This window comes from Ooceraea biroi, chromosome 6 (genome assembly GCF_003672135.1).
Source record: "Ooceraea biroi isolate clonal line C1 chromosome 6, Obir_v5.4, whole genome shotgun sequence".
NCBI classification, from domain to species: Eukaryota; Metazoa; Arthropoda; class Insecta; order Hymenoptera; family Formicidae; genus Ooceraea; species Ooceraea biroi.
In genome coordinates this window covers 4,588,934-4,616,255 of record NC_039511.1, presented here as the reverse complement: position 1 = coordinate 4,616,255, position 27,322 = coordinate 4,588,934, and the positions used below count along the sequence as shown (strand labels likewise).

The following is a 27,322-nucleotide window of genomic DNA, read 5'->3' as shown; positions in this document are numbered from 1 at the left end:
ATTCGCGTCTCGCGAAACGGTTGTCTAATGAGAAACCGATATTATACTGAGTCTCGATTTCTCAACCTAGTCCCGAGAGGCTCGCTTTGTCTCTTGGCTGTCTGCCTATCCGCGAGCACCCTGTAATATTCACAAGTATGCCTACGTGCTACGTGCTCCGCATACGTACACAGCGGAAAGCGATAGGATCACGTACTCCAAATATATGTACCCATCCACGTATGAGCAAATAAACTTATTCCGGCATCAACACGGCGTTACCGATCGATGTTTGTTTTTGATTACAGAACAATATCAAAAAATAATAGTATAATAAAAGTGGTGGTGTGGGAAAAGAGATGATCGCGCGCGACGCAATAAAACATGCTCCTAAGGGAGAAGCGTAACTCTCTTTCTCTATAACCAACATCGAAGCGAGGAACAGTCGTAAAAACTGTCCAGGCGAGGAAGCGAGCTCGACAGTGCCCAGAGGTGAGCAAAGTTAGATGAGTGGAAACGGGATTTATCAGGGCTCACCTGGAACTCCACCCGGTATAGAACTGGGAATTTTCGGCGTAGCTCGCAGAGCTTTGGGAACTGCGAGAGCTCAGTCGGCGTGGACGGCAACGTAGTACTGCTCCCTGTGTCTTCCGTGGCTGTGGACAGAAAAGAGGGAGGAGAATAATAACAACTGTAAAATTTACGATGATGAACAGTAAATTAATGATGCTAACATGTCGTATACTTAACACCAAGGTTGTACACACACACACACACCCACAGAGAGAGAGAGGGGGGGGGGAGAGGGAGATCAAGTACGCTCAACACAAAGAACCGCAGGCAAGTTGAGCGTTTCTTTGGCCAGCTTGGCGGATTACTTGTTTGCTCGCTGAGATTTCTCGCTCGTTTCTCGAGCGCCGAATCCCTCTCGGGGGTAGAAAGACGAATGGAAAATGCGGTAAGCCAAGATGCGAGAGACGAGCGAGGGTGAGACAAACTACTTCTTCACTCGAGGAAAATTTGCAGCTGCTTGTCACTCTCAGCACTCCCTGCGCGTATATAGGTACATACGTTCTCTGGAAACATATGCACGCACGTACCAATACTCGAGTGACTATATGTGCCTACATACAGTCTGTTATTACCGCCGAAAATTATTAATTATTACTTCGCTGAGAAGCTGAGATTTGAATTCTCTGGATGAATACAGCTGGTATTAACGCGATCGTTTCAGCAATTTCCTAAAAGTCAGAAACAGCTCGCTGATAGTATCTTATTAATTTTTTAATTAATTAGCTTTCCCGTCTGTCCGAATTGTTTAATAATATCCGCATCCGCATGTTCTCGCTTCATTTAGAATTCGCAGAATCTAAATCTATGCTAATGCAATATTCAATGAATTCTCCTAATTCGGGCTTCTTCTAATTACCTGGCACGCTCCTGGGAAGAGCTGTACGAGTGCAACAACCTCGTTATCCTTTGTCTCTTTCGAGTTACAAGGAACTGCGCTTTGCACGTAGTACATTCGTAACGCAGCTGCTCCCATTCTACAGCGAGATTGCATTTAAATCGTTGTACAACAACATGAAAATTTTGTATAATAGCATCATGTCTTTGATAACGTGACGATGATATTGTATTTTCTTGGTGGAGTTTCCAAAATTTTCCATAATGTGATTTCACAGTCACATTTTTCAAACGTAAGGTGGAAACAAAAGCAAAATTTCCGTTTCCGTCTCTGCTGATGAATTTCTCGAATATTGTTCATTATTCCCAGTGCAAAGAGTGATACTGTTACGCAACGAATACGAGAAACACGCGAATTTCATTTCCTGTTTCCTGCGCCGTCGTTTTCCGCTAGAGCGGATTACTATGTTCCGCGAAAGCCGCGCGAATAACGCATCTTGCCAGACTTCTGCATACCAGACCATGAAAAGGTAAACGCGTGCGTTGGTGGTTGTTTATCGGTTTGAATTTATCGGCTGGCTGTATCTATTATTAGACCTATACTCGTGCACCGAAGCATGTACACAGCATCAGAAATGCCTAGCCAAATTACACAAATCACGTTTGCTGCGTCGTGCACGAGATTTTGATTGCTTCGTATTGAACGCGTTATACGATGAAAAATCTCGCATACAAAGAGATATGGAAAAAAACACAAAATTAATACCGATAATAAATATCTCACTTTGCGAAAATTCTAAAAATATTTTAATTAATTGTTTAACACTTTCGTTTGAAGAAACACGTGCAGTGCGGCTTCATAAATAGCTCGATCAGTGGAAAAACACGTGCTGGATTGTTCAAGGCTGTATTGCGTCTATCTCGCTGTAGAGAAGTGCGAAAGTAAACTGCATCACAACCCAATCAATATCCTGGTTTATAATCATCTTTCGCAAGAAGTAGAATTTGTCACGAAAGCTTCCTTGATCGTTACGTAATACTCGCATAAATCAGCGAGAGTGGTCAACGAGCGGAAAGTGGTTTTTCGCCGCGGGCTGGACTAGGTATTTCTTTGAAGCTCCACGTCGATCCATACAAAGGTCCCTCGTTTAAACTCGGCCACGAAAACCACGACTGCTTTGAAACCGAGACGAATGGTCCTCCCTTTCTCGCAGAGCAAACTGATTTCCGGTCGGATGAAAGCCACCTTGACACGTTCACTCCGTGATAGTGACCTTCGACGTACGTGTGTGCGGGGGATGAGGAATCTAATTAGACCTTTTCCTATCATCGCCCATCTTCCTCTTCCTTGCCGCGTTTTCGCCGATATCGCCCGACTAATTGGCCTTCTTCGGTTTCGTCGTCGTCGTCAGTCCCCCTTAATCCTGAAGAGCATTTGCGGCAACCTCAGGGTGTTTTACTTAGCTTTTTCCTTTCACAGCTATTCAAATTGAGCTATACTTTTCCTTTTTAGGTGTGATCTTTTGAAGGATCACCACTTCTCGTTTTATTTCCAAAAGGGCAAATTCGCTACGGTGTGAATATTCTTATGGTATTTTCTTAAAGCAGATTCTTTTACGTATCATGTATATAGATGACATAAAATTAAAAAGATGTATCGTGCGCACATCGAGCACATTTCTAAACATTTCTAGACACATTGGATGGTTGAAAATTAAAGTGTCTTTACGTAAGATGTATGTACTTCACGTATTTGGTGTTGGAATGCAGCACGTCCGCGCGGCAGTGGAAATACATTGTAGAGTGCGTGTTAGCATTTAGAGGAGGCCACTTCCCGTGTCTGACCAAGCGTAGTATTTTTAGTTCGCCAGACATTCTCGGGCCGACAGCAACCTGGCGACCCTTCGACCGATCGCTTCGAGGAGACGCATTCTTCGAGATAGCCGCAATGAATTCCAGCCGGGCGACTCGATAGCTTTCGAAAGGGTTCTGTAGTGATTACACAGAGTGATTCGCCAAAGGGTAACCCGACGCTTTGCAGTCGACACGTGTCGACGTGAAACTCTCCCAGTCGATCGCGCACACGATCGATGAGGGTGTATTTGCCCAAGTATTTAACAAATACCGTTACTCCTATTCATCGCGTCAATTTAGTCGCATTTAGTTGCATTCGCACTATTTCCATGCCTCGTGCATTGCACGAGAAATCTCGGCCGACGTCGTTATCACCATGTGCTTGCATTTTTCATTCGCTCATACGTTCTAAATTTCTTGCATCCTAAGTGCTCCTTTATCGACGCGAACAGATGGAGGCAAGCGGGTGATGCATCAGGCCGACAAATAGGAGTCGCAGAGAACGCTTCGCGCTACCCAAGCTTCTGCGGTAAATTTGCTGTTAAATTAGGCATATCAAATTCGGATCTTACGAGTTTGGGTGCCAGGGTAGCCCTGAGATCGAGTGCCATCGACTTTGAGAAATTTGTTCCCAGTTGCACGCTCAGCTTTCACAGAGTATGATAATAGACGTATTTCTCTATCTATGTATCATCATTTTAAAGCAAAATTTATCTAATATTAAATAAGTTCCATGTTTTCCACGTTTGTTTTCACTTACAGATTTTTATCTTATTAACGTTTTAGTATTTATTGATCTCGTAATATTCAAATTTGAATACTGTTACGAGCGAGTCTCTTAAAAGAGAATTTCTTCAATTTTTTCAATTAAGTGGAAACCAAAGCTTTGCTAATAATTTGCGACGGTGTAGCACTGTATTCGTGAAGGATTCGTTTGATCGTTTCGAAATCTTTTTCTCGTTTTATATACCAATTTCAATTAAATGCTCTGATCAAACGTACCAGCACAAAACAATTCCCTTGGTTTAAAGGCAAGGCCAATATTTCCTGCTCGCAGCTGAAAAGCTCCACCCGCGCGTTATCAAGCATTCGACGCTTCGTAAATTCCAACTACTAAACCCATGTAATTTTTATCCGGGCAACCCACGAAGTGCGGCGGTTAATTAACGAGAAACCCGATCCGCGCGCGTTATCCAGTGCGCGTTCCACGGCATTGTTATTGTCTTTTGCTGATCGATCGGGAATTCGAAGCCACCCAGGGAATTACAATGGCAATTCATTACGACCTGGCCACGCCGGCAATTAGGCGCGAATCGGTATTTTGTCGCACGTTATGTCACCATAGAATCGTCCAGCGATCTGGTTTCTGTGTATTCTCCGCCCTGCTTACTAAACACAGGGAGAATATCGTATGACATAAAAAGCATAATCACCACCAATGTCACAGGCAGAAGGAGATCATGTAATTTCATGACTACGTAACCTCGCATCGCGCATTAATTATCTGTCACAAGGGGAGTACTGTCTAATAATTACCGACAGTTTATAACTGTAGTTTCATATTAATTCCGTAACATTTAATTTCGCTGTAATGAAAGGCTACATATCATTTGTGGTCCAACCTAAAAGAAGTTTATATATAACTGAAATATCTCAAAACGGAAACTTCCACGAATATTGGAACACGACAAATTTCATTTTTAGATTTAATTGTATTATAACCTTGTAACAATTATGACACACACACAAGATGTTATGAAAATAAAATATTCTTTGGTCACTCAACATGCAATATACATGTAAATCCATTGTTTTTACATCTTTGTGATGTCCGAATTAGAAAAGAATTAATTTCTTCCTAATTAATTTTTTTATTTTATTTCATTTGATAAATTAATGATTCTGTACGCGATCAGATTATTTTGTTTATCTGACAAATCAAATTAATGACTTGACAGAAATAGATGCCATTAATTACGAGATTCTCTGTCAGATTTCTGGTAAAGGGAGCTTTCGTTCCAATACACCATGATGGTACGAAATCCTTTAATTTAGCCAGCATTATTAAAGGATGCTACAACAAGACAGCGTACGATGTGTATGACTGATTTATATGCGAGTCCTTTCGCAAATCATCCGCTATTGAACGTGCCTTATTACAAAGGAGGCGCAATGCGAAGCAAATGAACAATCGAAGTCTGTCATCAAGAGATATCAAATGTGCTGTTGCATTGGCATAAAAAGAGAATAGCGAAGAATTAGCAGAACGATACGCGACGAGCTAGCTACGTTGCACCAGCACCCCGAGCAGTTTTAATCGATTCTCCCCTGCCGTCCACAATTCTCCAGATAGCTCTTTATTGACGTAAGGACCGAAAATACACGCGGAGAGGGATTTCGGTATCATCGATATTTTCGTAAAGGGAAACGACGTCGGCATTTCCCCTAGTTGTGAGGGGCAACGAGGCAAGCGGCAATTCGATCAGTCGTTTCGGGTACACATTTCCGCCGCGTTTCCTCGGAATCCTGTTTTTTCCAGCTCTCGAAACAGAGCGGGAAAGGGTGTTTCAATCGCACCGCGCGAAATTGCCTCGTGCGCGGCGAGCACCGCGCTACTTATCGCAGATGGCACGATAAAATATCGCAGAATCGCTTCAGTCACGTTCCACGTTTCGTTCGAATCAACGCACACACTCAACCAGCTCCCGTTCAAACGGGTCATATGTTTAATTGATTCTGACCGCGTGTCCCTCCAATTCCGCCGTGGATCAGGATTCAGCGAATCAAGCGCGAATGTCGGACAATGTAACGCACATCTGTATCCAGCATCCTAATCACGCAGCGCGTGTGCTCTCTCTCTTCCCTTTCTCTCTCTCTCTCTCTCTCTCTCTCTCTCTCTCTCTCGGTTCACGGTTGGTGTAAGCAGGTGCACTCGCTTGATTCCATCCTCACAGCGCGCTGATTACGTGGTAAAGCTCGTTACCACATCGGGGGGCTGATGAGATCGAGGGATGAGACCGAGGAGGAGAGGCGCGACGAGGGGTTACACGAGGGTGACCTTAGGACATAGGCCACGTCGCTCGGCAAATCATCACCGATCAATCGATCATTCGTCGTCGATTGTTGCATGCATTTACGGTGATTTACGGTGTGACCTGATTTTTCACTTGAACCAGTTGAACGACCAGTTGAACTAAGCGAACGAGAATCGAGAATCGAGAACAATGAGAACGACGAGTTTCAGCTCGTGCCGGTGAATGGTGGAGGTATTGCTAGATTAACCAACTTGCATGCTTCACACGGGGGATGGATTACGTTAATATCGCACATTTGTACGAGGATTGCGATGCCGATGTATGCTGATTTGCGTACGTGTAGCGGAAAGTTGGGGGGATCGGTCGGTGCGATATATACTTCGCGTTTGCGATCTCCGGCTACGAAGTTTCTCCTAGTTCTGCAAACTAACCACCGGGAAGTTTGCAGTTGCCGGCTAGGTGTTAGGTGACCAAACTCGCACGGAACACGACATGCATATGCACGCCATAATAATTACATCGAGACCGTTTCAGGTGTGCTCAAGTATGGGATTCAATTACAGCAAAATAACGCCGCGCCGGCACGGAAATAACGTTCCCGCGTAGCGCCCAAATTAATTTGATTAATTTCATTGCAAACATTTGTTCTGTGTCCCTCGTGTGAAACGTGCGCGATGAATATTGCTGACCATTTTGTATACCAGCATTTATTTTAAACCTTTTTTCACAATTAATTTCAGCAATAATAAACTATTATTCAAATCATTTTATTCCGCACGTTCTCTCATTACTCTTTGCATGTATAATAGTTTTGCATTTTGCAGCGATATTAATGTAACCGGCGAAATGTATTTTCGAATTTCGAATCGCTGTAGCGATATTGCGCTGCTTTTTCCACGTGTAGTATATAAAACGACGTTTACGGTGAAACCATAAATGTCCAATTAAGATTTTATGTGCTCGTGCGCGATATTTATGATACGTCGCGATAATAAGTACATTTGGAACTTGCGTACTTGTACAAATGCGTCATCGCCGCTACCAATTATCGCCGCAAATTATCAGTCATCGATCAACGCTTGTTTTCCGTTGATAATTAAAACTTCGATATCGGTTTAAGATTAATTCTTGCAATCTGTTTTGTTTCCCAATTTCGATTTCACTGATACACGAAACGGCAATAAAATGGCCTTATACGACCCTATAGCCCAATAATAGATTAACGCAAATTGGTGCGTTGTAAAAAATGAAAAAAGGGAAAACATGAACGGCTTTAGTATCGGTTATGTTTGCATTACGTTCAGATAGTCGGGTTTTTGCGTCATTATATCGCGTGCTCGTCAATTTCGGCTATTTTTCGAAAGCCGAGTTTGCTGAGCGGGGAATAATGCCGCTCGCGTACCGTCCATTGTTGCGCCGGACGCTAGAGTTTTCCGTCGAATTGCCAATAAAAAGATCCAAGTTTTTCGCTCGCAGACGGTGCGCGTACACACCGACGCAGTCAATTTCGCGGATATATGTCGGAGGATATAACGACATTATGGCGATATTGATTGGATCGGACACATCGCGTCGCGGGCTTGTTTTGCTGCCATTGGCAGGCGTTGCTTAATCACTTCGACTTGTCAGAATGCAATGAAGCGCGAGTTAGCGTGTTCGCGACGTCGTCCGAAGGCGCCGGTTTTCCATATTTCGCGAAGTTGTGGCATCGACGTAATCGCGCCCTTGATATGCGCGCATTTTAAAAACTCCATTTCAACGACGCGCGCGTGCACGTGTCGTTACTGACGTATATTAATGACGACTTGAGTGGAATGTCGAGGGTAAATTCGTCCATTGGTAGCGCAGGCATATGCAGTAACGAGTTCCTGCAAATTTCAGCTGGAATTTCGTGGACGAGAGAAGCCAGTAACGTCCGCTAGAAACGAATAGTCTCGAGGAAGATGCGACGAGAAAGTCCGCGACAGCTCGACCCATTTCTTTTAATACGAAATCTGTTTTTATTCCTCTTGGACGTCGAGATGTTCCCGCGGGGAAAAGTCTGATTTTCCCAGGACCATCACACGAGTCGCCGTTAAATCGCTTTTTGGCAGGAACTGCATGAAGCAATGAATAATGAATAATTCACAAAGACCAAGCTTTAAAACACAATCAATCGACTCGCAGCCGAAATGCCAGGTTAATGAAATGTGTCATCGTATAAGAGATGCACTAAACGATATTATTAATCACTGTAAAAGTAAAATACGTGTGCTTCATTCATCTCTCATTTACAAACCAACCACTTTTATGATAATTTCATTTTTTCGATGCTGCAGGAAAACTAATAAACATATTGCAAAAAGGAATTTTATGTTTCATATAAAATTAAAGCAGAACCCACGTGTCCAATGCGCGATGTCACATTGAATTATACAGCTGCTTCACTCATCTGTTATGATCTCTAAAGTGGAAATTCAGAACATTTATATTGCTTTCTAAATTATATTATAATCAAGAGTTTTATATTGGCTAATCCAAACTTGTACAAACTCTCCTCTCTCTCTCTCTTTCTTTCCTCAATTGCATCCATGCAAACTCCGTCCAGTAAACATATAGTTCGAAATTGTACAATATAGAGGGCGAAAGCCAACAAAGTCCACGGAGCTTGGCAACAAGATAGTTAACAAACGGCCAGGGTAATGCATTAACGTTACAAGAGCAAGTCGAGAAGATAACGTAGTTTCGGACTGGAGTCTAAATCGAGTCAGTCGGGGGAAAACAAACCGGGGTGAAGTTGGCGGATCCATTCGGTCGGTGAAAAGCGATAACGCTACCGACGGATATTTTTCGTCACTAACAAACGGCCGAATTACGGAACGGTATTCCAAATTATACGGAAAAGACTCTCCGCGCCACGGGAAAGGGGAAAGGGGAACGTGACCTCCTTTGGGGTACGAAATCGCGAACCCTCCTTTCTCGCGAGGAGGAAACCACCGAGTACAAAAGCGTATGAGCGGAAAGAGGAGTCGCTTGTGCACGATCTGAAAAGAGAGAGCTCCTCCATTATTCCGCCGTTTCATTCATATCCCCATGGAATCCTTCGCTTTCGGCGACAGCAAGACGGCGCGTGTTTCTGGATGGCAGGAAATGGTTAACGGGTTAAAGCTTCCTTTCGCGTCGGTGACGAATATGGTATCGAGACATCAGTCACCGTTTCGGAAAACACAAAGTTGTTTTGCCTTTAGCTATCTGTCACGGAATACATTGAACAATGTAGTCGTAAAAAGTTCTGCTTACTTTTACAATTTTATGCAATACGGAAATTCGGCAATCGAGTGAAAGAGGTAAGATGAATCGGGAAGTATCACATAAATAATCGTACTTTTAATTATTTTTTGATAGCGTCTATTCGGTGTAGCTCAGATTCTTCTTTATGAAATTGGATTTTCTTATTTATGTGTTCTTCAATTTAAGGAAAAGTTATTTACGGAGTTTTATAACTATTACGGAAGAGGCAGCGCTGGTCGGGGAGGATCACATAAATGATCGCACGATGCTTAGCCTGTTCTTTTTTTTCATCTTGATGCAATGCATCGCACCCCCGGGGATTCAGGGGATTGATAACGCCCCACGGAATTGTCGTTAGAAAAATTTACCGCGTTACTACGTGATTTCATTTTTATCCCGGTACACTGTCGTCGTCCCTTTATCTCACAGCCGGCAATTTTCAAACGAGACCTCCCATCGTACATTTTCTTAATATCGTAAAATCTGAGAAATTTGGATCGCGCGGCACAATCGTTGACGGAGACAATGTGCAGCTGATTAATACGTCAGGATTTGAAGGGATGATGCAGAACTCTCGATTATTATTACCCGGAGGAACTTAATATCAGCCTAGGGGGTATCGTTTAGCTAATGGCACAATGTAGGTAGTGATTAATGGACCGCAAGGTTTACGATGTGGAAATGCTGTGTACTCTGAAAGCAATCGTGACGTGTCATGATGCCTCAGCATCGAACGCATTATATGTGGTGCATCACGGCAAGTCGTCTCTCGAAATTCTTGCGCGATGTAGTAATATCGCGGCTACTACCGTAAATTACGGGAGATGAGAGCGTGATATTAAATGCAGAGATTCATGCGACGCAAACATCACGTCCTTCGCATGTAGCTTTATACTGCCATATATTATGACGTCCTGAGCGTAGGAAGAAACGAAGCGTTTGAAAAACTCGAACGATGCAGCGAATTTATTAAATTTCCGGTCAGAGCTGTGTTATTATTATATCGAGTGCGACCTCGTGATGGGGAATAACAAAGTCAGTTTTTGCCAGTTTTCCGACGATAAAATAAACATAATGAGGTTCTATTAACTTCAAGATTATTCGCGGAAATATCAAATTTCCGGTTTTAGATGAAGCGATTGCGCATGGATTCATTGAAATACAGGTCATCTATCTATTTTTTCCCGATAATTGCCGATGGGATATTGGCTGATGATCGATGCATTCGTTCAGCTGCTATAATTTCGAGTACACTTCCGGCATTCCGGAAGTTCCTGCATCGACGTATATATCTGGTCAGTCTTAAACGCGATATTGCCGAGCTGCAGCTCGGTCTTAAATTCTCAGGCTCGTTTGGACCTAATGCGCCGTGGGACACGTTTGTTCCTTAAATCGTTGTCTCTTCGCTTAAATTTCTGGAACATGGCGATGCGCTGCACATGCGAGCCGATATATACGGGAAAGAGAGCCGCGATAAATTCAGTGGCACACGTAGGGCGGCAAAGTGGCCGCAGTCGTGCATTATAAATTTCCGTACGGACGTTTCCGATAAAATATAGGTGCTTCGGTACATCCATCGCCTCTTTGTGATCCAGATAGCGCGAAAAATCAGAGATCCGACAGAATACAACAAAAGCGCAGATGCAAAAGTCTCGTTCCATGCAGCGTTTTTATCCGTTCGAAGCTTCCCGTGGTGAACGAGACAGGATTGTTTCTTATCCAAATGTAGTGAAAAGATACCGGACACACATTTCTTTCCTGTAAACTTTTTTAAAGAAAATACATTCAAGTATATCTGATATATATATATATATATCTTTTCTGTGAACTTTCGAAGGAACACGATATAATCATGGAATCGGTATGTAGGGTTGGACGTCAGCTCCCGAAATTACTGTGAAATCAGATAAAATATTCATGTTCCCTTAAATTGGGCAAGAGTTTCGTACTGGACGATTTGGTGAAGCCGTCCCACGAGCACGAAGTTCCCCGATTCGCGAGATTCTCGCAGTTCCGGGGAACGGCCGAAATCGATGTCCTACATTCAGTAGGAATAGGAAAACGCGCACCCGGTCCACTCGGGAATGTTCGCAATGCTCTAAAAGTGTCAGTGTATATTCCCAAAGTACGGTTATCGTCCACATTTCTCTCTCTTTCTCTGTCTTTGTTTTCCTCTTTCGAAGAGTCTCGCCACTCTAGCCTCGCAACGTCTTTGACGGGCAATCGAATTTATCTCGCTCCCGAAACTCCCCGGTCGAATCGATTTTGCTGCGGTTTCCGGAAGAAAAATCGCCGACCCTTCGCCGATAACCCTTAACCCTTCCTCGCTTGGTATCACGAGGCGACAGGGTAGAGTACGTTATCACGAAACGCAATAAATCCTCGAAGGAGAATCGCCCGGAGTCGCGGAAGGCAAGAGATGCACTTCGTTAAATCAATTTCACGAGTAGCCGAAGTACCGAGCGCCAGCGCGAGCGTTGTCGGTAATTTTCCATTTTGGAACGCGGATGAATTCATAATGATTTAATCGCGCGATTGCCTGTAACTTTTCCATATCAATTGTGATAGCACTTGGCTCGGCTATTTGCGGCGATAGTGTTGCATGTACAGTAATTTCGGCGAAATTGGGTCGCAATTTCGATCCATATTTCCCTGGATCGCGCTTCCCGTGCATATCTGCGAGCGGATTACGCGTACTACTCGCACGAGATAGCTGGAGAACGGTCTCGCGCGGCATGAATGAATGGGCGAATCTTCGGCGGATGATAGCGACGAATCAATAACCAATACGCCGGGATCGAATCGTTCGTCATCATATAAACGATGATTGACACGTGGCCGTGCGAATGTTTGCTGAAAATCCGTGTATTAGCGCTTGTTGCTAATCCAGACCAATCGCGTGCCGGTTTGTAATCGAGCACAGAATCCCTCGTCGGGTACGTGTCCGATCTAGCGTGTCGGACCGCGTGATGTTCCGCGTCGTGTATCGTTTTCATTTGCCAAATCGCCGAATATTTCGCTGGACGAGCGCGTCTGCACTTGTTTCCCGAGATTTTTATTGACGCACGTTTTATCTGCAGCTTGTTCTGTATACCAGCAAACTTTGCAATTAATTCGAAAGTCGATAATTCTGTGATAGTCGAGAATTTTATCGCTCGGGAAAAAATACTGCTAGTTGATTATCGTTTAAACGATGAAAATAGCAATTAAACTCTAAATAAATATCGTGACAATAAACTGCTTTAGGAAATTCCTCATTACGTGATTGCTACGCGCGATTGCATCGATATTCCGCGCGGATCGGCGATTTCATCCAAGAAGAATGATTCACCGGACGTTTTGTCCACACAATTTGCGGTACGGTCTCGCAAATTAGCACTGTTTGCGCGATTGTTTAGTAATGTCCGGCCGAAGAGTCAACTTGGTAGTGATTACGGTGCAGTGTACAAAGCTCATTATGCAGGTCCCGCAAACAATGTCATCAAGCTGCATACTTGCGCGGTCATCTAACTCATATAGGGCGAGAAATTGTAAGGGATAGCTTCCAAGATAGCATTACATCGTTTGTTTCTGATACGTGGTAGTCTCTGAGATCGACCGATTCTTTATTAAGTTCCCAGGAGTTGTATGAAACATTGTGTTCTCACGTGTCTAATTTTTAAGTAGTTCTGAATTGAAATGTTGATGGAAAATGCGCATCGTGGGCAATCCGGATACACTCGCTTGACGATCGTTGGGGATGTCGTACATCTTCCGTGTTACTATGGTATCTGATACACGACCCACGTAATATAAACAGCTCAAAAAGACATTCTTTGAATATCGTTTTCGCATTCAAGATGTACCAGAGTCCGAGAATCCACGGTGGATGCCGGATATATTCAAATTTTACTACTCGCCGAAGCACAGGGGTTTCCTTATCTTCCTTTGTGGGATATCCCTGGATACTCGATCAGATTCCATACGATAGTTATGTAGATTCAATTCAAGACATTCGAAGAGAGACGTTTGTTCGTAACAATGCGACGTAAATAGAAAATAGAAATTAATATAAATAACATAATAATAATATTAATATAAATAACATATATTCATACGCTTCTCATACGTATGTGCAACCGTACATCCGTTGTATTAATAAAAACAAAATATTGAAGATTTATAAATTTATATATACTCTCACATCTCTTTAATTTTCCGAGAACACTATCACAACGCGCGATTGCGAATTAACCGAGCGTGAATATAAATAATGTTTCCTTCGCATCAAAGCCAGCGTGAATAATAAAAGATTGGATCGGCGCGTGTTATTAATCATCTAACCGGTGGAGTGCATTTTTAAAGCTTCCATGAAAATTGCTACGTTTTTTAGCGAATAAAAAAACCATATCCTTTTCAAATTGTTATAACCATATCCTTCTCAAAGCAAGGGTATTGGAGTTTTATCAAAATCAGCGTGCGGTAATTGTGCACATCCGGTGTATTCTCGTCGTTCCGCGTGAAGTGGGGAAAGGGGGAGACAATGGGGCAAGCGATTCAAAGAGTTAAATTAATATTAACGCGATAATCTCCGGGATGAAAGATAATTATATCCCTGCGAAGGCAGGATAGCTCCTAACGAGCTGCGTCGGGACGAGTTAAAATTTATCTAAGCCAAATGAGTTTACCGCACGTGCAACCCGATGCAATTAACCGCTCCAGGAAAGGATGCGGCACGCTCGCAATTAATTCAACGCTCGTGAGCTAAAGAGTCATGACCGAATTCGCGGCGTCCCATGTCTCTCATATCTCTCATATCGCGCTCGTCATATCATATCGTTCCCGTTATCATTGATATTGGTACGACCGACGGCCATTGGTTCGACATAGGTTTCCCTTTGCTGCCGTTTTCCTCCAACGGTTACCGATAATGTACAAACCATGCATGGAAAGCGGAACCGCGTACAATGGCGTTGCATGATATCGGCATCGATATCGCGGCAACAACTTGACTACAAAATAAATCGAAGTCGCGCGATTCATCTTTCAGAACTCGCGACATGATTTATGAAGGTATTAACTTGAAAAATAGAACATTAGAGCGCGTTGTAACGTGACGGCGCGCAATTATTCCGCGTCTTTGCATATCTATGTCTCGAGTTATCTTCCCGTTTCCAACTTTACGGCCGTGTTGCACATCTTTGACATTCCGAAATACCGAGTAACTCGCGCGTGAACTCACGTGTCGGCCGGGAATCGGAAAGAGAGGGTGAAAAATAAGATAGGGTGTTTCCCAATCCGCGAAACGCTATCGAGCGAGAATGCGTGGATTCTTTGGTGCAATTAAGATCAGTCATCAACGCATTCTCTCTCTCTCTCTCTCTCTCTTGAATTTTTAACCAGTGCCAAGAGGGAAATGATTAGCGTGGGAAGCTTACAAGATTATCGCGATCCGCTTTTTAACGTGTACGTTATCGTAAAAAGATAACAATTGGAAAACGAAGCTCCGATCAATTGTTCCTCGCTATGCGAGAGTTTCGAGGCTTGCATGAAAGCGGAGAAAGTAAACTCTCACCAGGGAAAAATAGAAGGGAACCGTTGTATCGGGGAGAGACGTACTAAAGCGAAGTCCCTTAGCTAAAATCTATTTCCATCGAGAGGAATGTTTCTCTTCCATCGAAATAGACGAGCGGCGAAAAAAAGAGAAACGATCGGGATATAAAAGATATCCATAGAATGTAAGGGAGGTGAGAGAAGTGGACGGGGAAACGCAGTGCATTCTTCGAAGTTTTCCTCGCACTTCGCAATTTTCCCAGCGAGTTTCCAATCGAATTTCCGCCTGTAAAGAAGATCGCGGGACATCGACTTCCGCCATGCGATCAGCCGGTGCCTCCTGCGAGTGCGGGCGTCGAGTATTAAATCGCGAAATTACATTGAGAGCTCGAAGGAGTGGGTAAGGTCGGACTTTCCGCGCCTAACTTTCGTGACGGTGAGAATACTTGCGACGTCGGAAATTTGATCAACCGTTTCCGTTTCTGGCGAAACATCACCGTGAACGAAAGGTACGAAATCGCGAATCGCGAATGTGTACAACATGAAAGTTTCTCTATGGATGAGTTAGGAGCGACACATACTATTCAATCATAGAGCGTTGCTAGTTTGTTCTCCGCTCAAGAGTATAGATTTTCTGAAGAGGACATAATTGCTAATTGCTACCCATTGTGCTAAACGACAAAATAATGATTTTACTCCTCTGTGACATCAATTAACGTCAATTAATGACAACTCGTCAATTATTTAGCGTGCCTGATGGTATTCCCTAATCTCTCTTGATGGGTTGAGGAAACACCACCGCTTTTCTTGCAGCTGAAAAATTGATGTTATCGGACTTTAGTCTCTCCCTCATTTTCGGACTATTCAATTATTAAAAGTTGAATTCAGGGCGCACTGAAGAGGCAGTACTCCCACTAGTTCTCCTTCTCACCCGTATCTACCTATTTAATAAATTTCTGATGGCAGCGCGGAAATAAACGGCGACAAGTGGCCGCCGCAGTCAAGAGGTGGATTCCACTGTGAGGAGGAGGAGGATGGTAGGAGAAAAATGGATCGATTCGAGGAGAAGGCTGCAGGAGGTAGAGGCAGAGAAGGAGACGACTCGAAGGAGGGTCACAGAGAAATCGTTGGAGCGACACTTTTCCAAGTTCCGCTGCCGATCGATCAGCAGCGGCAAAGTACACGGTAGTCGTATGTACCCACGGGACTTCACGAAACCATGAAAAAGATGTGGCGGTCGTTACTTCGACAGAAGTCGCGCCGATTATTATCCTCGAAGTGAGGAGATCCGATATTATCATCGAAGAGAGGAGGAGCTATCGTTTTCGGCGTGCCATTCCGCGCGCGTGCCCTGCATAGTACGTACCGCATCTGAACGCGCGGCGGATACGTTCTTCGTATTTGCCTGAAGACAAACCCGAGGATCGCGAGGGATATCTGTGTCACTCAATCCCTTAGGAGTTGCCTGACGTCAGATGATATCTCCACTTCCAGCATCACCGCGAAGCGATTTGAAATACCTCCGAGTACTCGCGAAACGCTTTTCAGCTACTTTTTTTATTATGATTACTGTTATCACATTATATGAGATTATCGTATCGCATAAAAATATTGCTCTTATTATTTCCTGTTATGTTCCATGTTGTTAGTTTTGTAATATACGATGTTTTCTCGATTGGTTTTGTCGTGCAATTAACGCGCCCTGTTACTTAAGCGATTGCGATCTGGTGACGAAGCCAGTCGTCACCGTTGCAACTGCAGATCATTGTAAATGCGTGGCCGCTCGCCCGGCAAAACGGAGAACGGTTGAGCCGACGAAAACAATTTCCGACATTGACGCCAGCCATATTTCAGCGTCCGCTGTCAGGAAGGGAAGTATACGGCGACGGTACTTTTGCTGCGTGTGCAGTAATTTATTCTCCTTGGTTTCCGTGTCGCTGGCGCGTTTTCTCATGCAGAACCGCCGTCGTCGCGGTTGCAGGACTTTTCCAGTAAAAGCGCCGTATTTAGGAGAACTTTACACGGTGCTATTCAGTTGAAATCATAACATTTACAAAAGCAACTACGGATTAAAGCCTCATGCTCTTTAGCTCAGTGCGCGTACACTGAGTTTCAAGAACCCACTGTTTATTCTGATTTATTCGAACACCGAGCGTGAGAATTGCGATCGATTGTTGCAGTAATTAATACACGCGCGCGGCTCTCCCCGCGATATTTCTTCGTTAGCCGCCTAGTTGGGGGAAATTATTACTCCGCTGGAATAAAACTCCGGAGAGGTGGGCTGTAAGATAACGCAAGGCAGAAATGTAAATTTAATTTCCTGAAAATGAACTCTCGGCGCACCGCTTCCTGAGTAAATGGTTCACTTGTTACATCGCCTGCTCACGTAGCCTGCAACACGATCGGCGCCCATTCTAATCCGTCTTCAGCACGCTCCGTTTGCTCGCGTGTGTATCTAGAGATGCGGGAAAGAGTTAACCGTCATCAGCTGCTTGCATAATTCGCGCGGCGCTATGGGACGACGTTACATATGCGAGACATTGCGGGGGTTGAGTTGCAAATGGGGTCAATCGGTGTTCGTTTATACACGTGGTTTTATTTGCTGGCCGGTCGATCGCCGACACACACCGATCGATATTCTCTCACGCCGGAGATCCGGAGGAGGCGCGACGCGTACCTACGACGCGGTTGGGTCTGGCTGAGAAATTCCAAGACAAAGTGCTGGCCTAAATCGACGGCGAACACTCTCGTGCAGATCGCTGTTATTGCGTGCACCGTTTGGCGACGCGCCAAACTGTGAGACTTAAGTAGCCGCCTCGAATTATTCCGCGAAATGCTCGCGTGTCGAGAGAGTAGGCACGAAAAGTGGCACCCCGTTATTATTTGTGAGGATAACATCAGCTGCGCTCGGTTACGTGAAAAGGAGCTATGCTAATGCCGCGATTGATCCCTTCGCGTTGCTTCACGTTATCCTAAAAGTAACTGAAAGTATGGAAAAGATTCTCGTGAGAAAGTCGGATTTGGCCTCTCCGATACCAAGATACGAAAGCTATCTATATATAATATTTTCAAGCATTTCAATCTCAAAGGATTGTCTCACTCAATGTAATAAATAATGAAAAAAATGTGTATATGCGTTAAATATAAAATAGTTATAAGAGTGACTCCGATTACGCTAGTCACGTGTCGAATATTCAGTGCGCATTATTTCTGAAAACATTATGAATAAAACGGCAAATTACAGATTAACTATTATGTGTGTGTACATAATGTATAGAAATACAATATACATATACAATACGCGATTATAGGTTGGCATACACAAAAGTGGCGAACCACAATTATAATTATTTGATGTGAATATACAATCCATTAACGCAACAATTAACAATGTCAATTACACTGACCATTTATATCATTTATATCATTTAAATTAATCCTGAATGAATCTTGTCTTTTTTATTGGCTACCATTGTCCGCGACAGAATATTCAGAAAAATTCCGAGAGAATGGTTGTCGCCCCCGTTCTCTTCCTCGTGACCGGTAAGTGGAAATAAATGTTACTGCCGTATTCCGATTTTACGGCGTACATTCAATCGAAAGGCTATAATGCATCGTCATAGTCCCTTTGTCGCGGCAATAGTCGCTCTGAAGCACGCTAAGCGAATTCATTCGCGGCGAATAAATTTGCGTAATCCGAGATGTTCGTCGGGCGAATTCACAGATTACCGCGATTCCTCTGGACGGTGATGTTCAACGCAATTCTTGAACTTACTCGTCTCCCTCTAGACTGACGATAATTTAATCGCGATTCACCAGCAAAATTCATTGTTCTTTCCGCGTTTCTGCAGAAAAAGAGATATAATATCAAATTTTTATATTATTATATAATTTATATATATTTATTATATAATTATATAATAAAACTCGGCATTCTTTTTTCAAATGCTTTTGCACAAGTTATATTTCCCAAAAAGATCATTTATTAGCAGCTTATTATTCTGTTGTGATATTTTGCATATTTATTTATAATTTTATTGTAGTATAATTTTCTTTCCTCTTAATAAAATTAAAGCATCATGAAGTTGTACTTATTACAATTAACTAATTAATTAAATATTATCAAATTAACTCGAGAGTAAGTCTTTCATTGAAAATTACGTAAAATCGATTCTTCTTCAATGTCAAAATTTATTTTGTTATTTTACTTTACGACTACGCGCGTTGGAACTGCTTATAGGAAATCACACGTAATTTGGTTCGTAACCAAAGACAAACAAAGCATCCGTATATGTTGATGTAGTTCGATCGCGATCAGTGAAGATACCATTAGAATCGAATCGACCAAAGAATCGTTATCGCAAGAATAACGACTTTACATCCACCGGGAGATAATATCAGCAGCACGCGGGGGTCACGCGGAAAATATAGGTTCTGGCGACAAGGCAAACACAATTATCGTTCAATCAACGTGCTTACCTGCCTCTTGGCCCTCTCTCTCCTCTTGGCTCTTTCCTGATCGCACGAAAATGAGAGGTAATTGCAAGGTCTATCCGGTGGGAACCCTCGATCTGACCGGATTACCCATTTTTATCGCGATAAACCGCCATCGGAAGTCGACTACCAATAGCTGATTCGATTGCGATTATATTCAGCGCGTGGATCGGCCATGGAGCTGCGAGCAGCAATTAATTTCTCGCAAAGGAAGGAGCTACGGGTGATTGATTTAATTATGACTGGGAAGCAGAGTTCGTACAGACAAGAGCACTGTCGATGTCGCTTCCTGCGATTTGCAATTTGCAGTTGGTTGCTTTGATCATTGCGAAATAGTCGTTTATTACCTAACCGGCTGATTATGTAACTCGTAGTAATATCAAGAGACTACGATGACGACGCGAAGAGAAATATTCAATACGGAAATGCAATCGCTGTTTAAAACGTCAGTTACATTTGTGACGTACATTATACACCGAAATTTACATTGCTGAAATTTTGCAAAGAAACAATGGACGGAGCCATGCGGATATTACGCGTACGCCAACGGCTATATACAAATTCGGATATGTATCAGTGGGCCAGAAATAGTTCTCGAGACCTGCGTCAGGGTCGGCCAAGCTCTTGGCCATGCACGATAACTTATCGATTTTTTAAAAGATCTTGTCGTGAATCAACCGAAATTAGAACATTAATCTTTCGTTATTCCGCTAGGTTTTTGGAGCGCAAATATAACGGCAAACGTAAATTTTATCAGCACTTTATCGTAATTATAATATCTTGAAGCATTTGTTAATTAAAAGTTGACATCTCTGTGCTACGTAATATGCTTACGGATGTGAATGTTATAATTTAATTAGATAAGACAATGTGTCAGGACAAATATAATTTCAATTAGAAATTTCAATTTCAATTTCCATGGTTTCATACTCTTTATGTCTCACGTGAAGAAGATTATCAACCAACGCATATTCTTTCTGAAAAAGATGAAAATAAGAACGCGATTCAATGGCCCGAGGGAGAGTTCGCGAATAAAGGTTGAAACGAAGCTGATATATGACAGGCTGACAGAGCAACGAGACGAGTTGAATTTCCTCGTGAGAGCAGCTGCCATATTTATATCTCATAGGGGCCACAATGCTAGCGTTGTACCTCTTCCTTTTTTCCTCTTTTGTCCGCGTATTTATCCGGTCACTTCTCGTCCATTTTTCGTTCCGTCGCGCTCATTAACTTACAAAAAACATCAACGTTCAACACTCACGACGGCGCTAAATATTCATTGTCCTTTTTTGTAATAACGAAACGCGATAATGAAAAGCCAACATGAGGCGTGCTCGATGAAAGATTGCGTAATGATACTACATATTGCAGAATAAAGTATTGGGTTGTAACAAAAGTTTATAGCGTTATTTAATTTTTCTTGCGTGAAAAAGTTCTGGAAGAAAGGGATCATAAAGCTACCGCAAAAATGACAAATAATAGTGGAAAAACCGGCACCTTATGTATGAATAAATATCTATACACATATGTAATAATTGCTCGGAATTTTACTAAAACGACGCTACGAACTTTTGTTACAATCCAATATGTACAAGTATATAAAAAATACAATAGAAAATGCTAAACATGCAAAGATTTATACATGAACAGTGTAAGTATACTAATATTACGGATTCTATGCGTACATCAAAAACTTTGAGCGAAAAATCTTGAAAGAAATCGAATTAGGTAGAACCAACTTGCTAGAATTCGTTTCCCGCGACATTGCCTAGGTTCGTGCTACCGTGAGAATTCGAAATCGCGATGCGGACTGACGTGTGGAGTACGGGCTAAATGATGGAAAACGGTTTTGGCCGAGGGTAGATGCCTTGCGGGAAGTAGTACGATCCCTCGTTGGGTCAGGCACCTCTAATCTGACAGCGAACGAAGTACAGCTCGCTCGCTCTATGGCCGGCAGAACTTGCAACACTTGAAATCAATCGCAATCTATTTTTAATCTAATAGAGATTGCTGGCCGTCGCGTGACCACTGCTTGGAGTCGATTGTTTAAGGGCTGACATGGAAAAGGGAGGTAAACCTTTTAGCTGGCGGTTTCATTGCGAGTGACCTGAGGAATTCACGTTCGGAATTAAATTTAGCCTCGTCCAAGTTGTACACCAAACGTGTATCACGCAATTCTGTATGCGATTTCGCCATCGGACTTGACACACGCGACTAGTTAATTTATAAATATTTAAATACGGAATAATATTATACGATGTAATATAATATCAATATGAAGTGGCACATAAATGTATTAATTCTAAGCTATCGGGCAATAAGAAAGATAAATCAAGTATATTATCTAAATATCAAACGGCTTATAGAACGCATTTATATCTGTTATTCAATATTATAACAATATCATAACAATTTTACAGTCATTTTACACAATTTGCATTTGTTGATAAAGTTGCGGCATGAAATAATACGATAATATTTTCGAGATATCGTGAAATATTTTATGTCTGCAATAAAGTTTATACTTATAATATCGTAATCGAAGTTAGTAATTATTCTCTCGATAAATATTGGTCAGCCTGCCGCCTATAATTCTACATTGACTCCTCGGAATCTTGGCAAGTAGAGAAAGAAAACGATCAATTGCTTTCGTTTTCTCCTGGCAGTCGCGATTGTCAAAGGCTTTGCTACCGAGTCGTGTCTTTATTGACCGGTCTGCGGCAAGACATCAACCCTCGCGTAACCAGCCAGAAATAGCATAGCGAGGGTCGAAAACTGCACAAAGAATCAAGCTCTCGCAAAATAATGCTCGCCAAGCGTTGCCAAACATTTCGAGCCAAATGGCGTTGGAATTTGCCAGCTTTTGGATCGCCGTCAATTAATAGTGTCGCGCTTTACCCCGTATATATAAATTACCGTAAATCCGGTAACATTATTGTTTCCAACGCGCGTTTAAGGATCTTGTGCAGTGTCGAGGTAATCTTTCTTCAGATTTTGGCAGATTTATATGGATTACACGTGCTTCTGCGCTAAGTTGCACGATCCTACACGGAGTAATCTGTTTTCATCGAGCCGTAGGGCGTTTGCGTACACTGCCGCAATTTGAACCTTCGCCAATTTCTGTGATTCTTCGGGTCGGAACACTTCGAGAAAAAGACAGGGAGATAGGGAAAGAAGGAAACACCCTTCTCCAAGGATCTTTTAATGCACCCCGGGCAACTCTGAGTTCTAACGTCGCTTTTCATTCCACGGGACCACTGCGCTCGTTTCTTGCTACGGCAATAAAAAGATATGATCAGAGGTATACAGGCGCCGGAAAATAACGGCCGGAAGCAAATGTAATGGCGGAACTTACGGTGGAATGAGAATAAGTAATTAAGGCCATGAATTCTGTAACAATTCAGAATCTCCTCTGATGGATGCTATTGGCTTACCGCGCTTAAAATTATCATACCTACGTCAACAAGTGTGAGCTGAACGAAGATAAAATTCTGATATTTTTGTTTTATTCGTGCAAACGCATGTAGATCGTTATCTGACCATCATTTGACCAGATAATTCCAGTAATATGATAATAATACCTAATTGCGACGTATATACGATGTATGTAGGATGAATCGATGTGGGTTTTAATCCAAGATTAACCTTTGCGCTTTGCTACTGGGATTTTCCGCATTTCGTGCTGAAATACGTTCTATTTCGAGTAACGGTATTGTGCGCGATCTGAGACGACAAAAGATTAATGACAGTTCCTAGAGAGGTACCGCGCCAAAAACAAAAACAAAAAAAAGAAATTGACAGGCGCACTCCTATAAGCGACGCGAGGAAATATCGTTCATCGAAACTCCATTAAGTCCACTCGTTGCGAAAAAGAAAACGGATTTCCCAGGTATTCTCGTTGCTGGTCAATGATTAAACTCGTTACAGCGAATCTCGTTACACCGAATACCCAGCTAAATAATAAGCTCAGCGTAATCTTGTTTTTTCATTTCGAATTTTGCATGAATTTTCCACGTCGTGTGAACGTCGAATACATAATCTGGCTTAAATGTAGACGCGTATGTAGACGCCCCGAATATGAAATCTACGCATAGATGCGATGCTTATCGTAAGCACCTCTTCACATAACTCGAGCGTGGAGGCGAGGTCGCGCTAAGGAGACACTAGGATATATGAAGGAGCCACTAAGCGGCTCGATATGTGCCTGAGAGACATTATTATGCACTTCACATGTGACAAGAGAGGCTCTTCCGAAGATTCGCGAGAGTCTTATCGAAACGAGCTTGGAAATAGAGGTCAAATTGCGAGTTTGCCGAGATTGAGGTCAGGGCACGGGTCAGTAAATGTGGATTTAGCAAGAGCCTGGCGTTCTCACGGGTGACAATCGACCATGACGGATTTCTTCGGTTTATCTGTTCTTGATTCTACTTTCTAAATCAGGAACAATAAGCAATGTAAATTTATATAATGCAACAGTAATTTATAGAAATTACGAAAATGTGATGTGAAAATCCGATGATACTTTTGTGTACAGTATTAAACAGTGCTCTTAAATTTTTTGTTAAATTATATAATTATCTTATTATATAATTTAAAAATTTTAATGTTCAATTAATCCTAATCAACTCCAACTTTTCGTTTGATTTCATCTGACTCAATTTTATTATTAAAATTTGATGAGATGTATGTACTACTGACATTCGCAAATTTTATAACTTTGTCAATCCTCTATTTTCTATATTTCGAATGGATGTTTGTTCAATACGTAAAAATAAATATGTTTGATTAATGTACAAGAAATACAGGATTCCATTTGGACATGAAACGTGTCAAATGTGTACGAGAAACGAATCGAACATTTGTATATTTGTACGAGGAATTAAACAAATGCTTCAAAAATCTGTTAGAAATCTACTTAAAAGCACTGTATTTTTTCAACGGATACATGATATTTGACACGGTCAAAGGCAGAAAGAGTTTAACGAGCGGAAAATGCGTAAATTGATATATCGAAATGAGACTGGAATAATGGGCCGTTGTGAATTATGAGCACTTTCGCCGCAAAAATTATAAAGTTATGAGCGATTCGTAAAAGTTGTGAAAAGTTGTTAAGGTGCGTTTCACAATAGGAAAACCGCCTTTAATTTTCATTTGAAGAGAACTTTATGTATTCAAGAAATATACAAGAAGGAGAGAGGAAGAGAGAACGAAGAAAAAGAGAGAGACCTGTTAGAACAAGCGAGAAAGAGAGGCGAAAATAGATAAAAAAAATAAGAAGAAGGGGATTGCGGATACACCTACGGCTTCAAGCGAGAAGAAAAAGGGATAAAAGTCGGCTTTAGAACCACAGTTTTCGCGTAAAAAAGACAAGGTAAGGCACTTGCCTTTAATAAAGGGAGTTTTTAATCGACCCTTTGTTGTTGATCCTAAAGTGAGATTTTCCTATCGGCAATTATAAGCAATTATCGGGTCATTGTGAATATATATATTGTGAATATATACGGATAAATCACGAAAACACCTTTCATTTTTTACTATATTGTTGAGAAAAAGAGTAATATACTCGATTATGAACCGAATACACAGAAGCGATTCTGTCTTCTTGTCGTAAAATATTTCAAATTATCGAATATTATCTCTCTCTCTCTCTCTCTTTCTTGCAATACATTTTTAACTAAAAAATCGTTATAATATTTAATATAACATGATTTTGATATGAGAGGATTTTGATATGACAGAATTGTTACAATCATTTTGCGGTTTTCATAAACAGCACGGTAATTATTATGTTCGTGGCATAGTTTCTAACTTTTGTTTACGTGACGGCGCGAGATTATTAATTGCTACAAATTGTTGTTTACAGAATTACTCATAATTATTTCCCGCCAATCGGGCAGATCCAGTCCGCGTATAAACGAAACACGCAAAGTCACGTGATAAATTCGCAGCCGCGTGAGTTTCATAACGCGGATTCATAGCACCTTCCGGCTAGATTAAATGATCGAATTGTGCTCATGCGTATGATTTAATTTGATTTCGCAATCAACGCTTTATTATCGCATGTAGCGAGTGGGTGTATACAATGAGAGAGAGAGAGAGAGAGGGAAAGAGAAGGACGTGGTTAAAATTGTCGATCGAAATTGCGTGCACCAGGTCCTGCATGCATCTACGAACGCTTCGCGATCGCCCACATGATTCGATCAATTATTTCGGGGACACACAGTTATAATATACTTTAGGCATGTGCATGATGTTAATAACGACGAACACGAGCTTAACTCGCTTGCTATTAGGGATATGCTACCGTCGTTACGGTAATTTTTCATTTTTTTTGTACAACGTACAAATATTATTTTATACATCTATTATTTAATAATATATAAATATAACGTGATATATATATATATATATATATATATATATATTTGTGCAATTATACACGCGCGACTAGTTGCTGCGGCAATTTGACTTTTCTGACGAAGCAATATGTATATGACAATATTGCTGTGGCGACTATCTGGAAATTTGTATTGCGATTATTAAAGTTCGTTGCATTGAACGCGGGTTGTTGAACGTAGTCTATATTCATGTTGCAGAGTCGCTATGCAATCGCGTTTGCTGAAGTCTGGCAAGTACAATGAACCAGGCTGTGTGGGTATAGCACCGGCAATGAACACAGATGCCTCGGTTTCCGTGAGTTCGACGAGACAACTCCTCGCGCACGTCGGCGCACAGTCTATACCTTATCATCGAACGGAACCCGGTATCAACTTCCCGTCTTCATTCGATATTACATATACGACACGATATTTCGGGCTTATATCCGACGTTTCCTTCGTCGAAGAGGATATTGATTATCGGCAGGAAAATTCTCAGGAGCTCGTGGCAGACGCACGCACAGTGCACAGCCACCGGTTGTGCCAGATCTCGCGATCTTCATCGCCCGCCACGGAAGTTCAATGAACGTTTCTCATCCCTCGCGGCTCATTTCCACGGCAAAGTAATAAATTAGTCCCCAATGGACATAATGACGCGAGAAGAAAATATTATTATTTAGATGTTATCAATTAAATGTTAATTCAAATATTGCTTTCGAAAATAGTATCACGTATGTATGGAGAAGACGCGTGAAAGAGTAACATAATTATCCAGATTCGCAAAAGATCGACGAAAGTATCGAGAGAATATTCCGAAGAATTGGAATAGAAGAAAGAATATCCGGGCGTTGGATCGATCTGCGCGGCGCTCGTCGCATTTGCAGACGATGCAAATAAGCTTCGCGCCTTAATTGTCACGTCGTGACAATCTGCGAGGGCGTGTCGCCGATGCAACGTCGTCGTGCGTTGCCATTACGTCGGTAACGACCGGCTCGGGCATCCGGTATTATGCAGCAATTGGCTTTACTTGGCGCCAGGACAAGTTCGCATTTAACGCCGACCGGCACGCCGATACCTCCGACACACCGTATGCCTCCTCTCGGAAATTCCGCGTTTACGAGCGCGCCGGGAATGCCGAGAACGCGCGACTCTTTCCCGGTTTCTGGTCGGTAGGGCGGTTCGCGGATAACAGGTGGCACGAATAAAACACGAGATACCGCGGGCGGTAGATATAAAGGCCCTTGCGACCGCAAACTTAACGATCGCACGCAATTCTGAGGAGAGGAGACACGACGCAAGGCCGCCCTTCTTGTGTCGCGTACGAGCTGTGAACAGCGTCGTATTTTTCATGTTTCGCACCCCAGCATTCACGGA

At 42.4% G+C, this 27,322-nt stretch overlaps 2 protein-coding genes across 5 annotated transcripts in view; one reads left to right on the top strand and one right to left on the bottom strand.

Annotated features, from left to right (window-relative positions):
* LOC105281802 (spermatogenesis-defective protein 39 homolog) overlaps positions 1 to 27,322 on the top strand; it is a 73,310-nt gene that overhangs the window by 18,752 nt on the left and 27,236 nt on the right. The window lies entirely within an intron of this gene.
* The window catches only part of LOC105281790 (receptor-type tyrosine-protein phosphatase kappa), a 52,980-nt gene that overhangs the window by 9,534 nt on the left and 16,124 nt on the right, over positions 1 to 27,322 (bottom strand). For all 3 annotated transcript variants that reach the window (XM_026970051.1, XM_026970052.1, XM_011343278.2), the window contains one exon: positions 517 to 635. In XM_026970051.1, the coding sequence (XP_026825852.1) occupies positions 517 to 635 (119 nt within the window). The remainder of the gene's footprint in view (positions 1 to 516; positions 636 to 27,322) is intronic.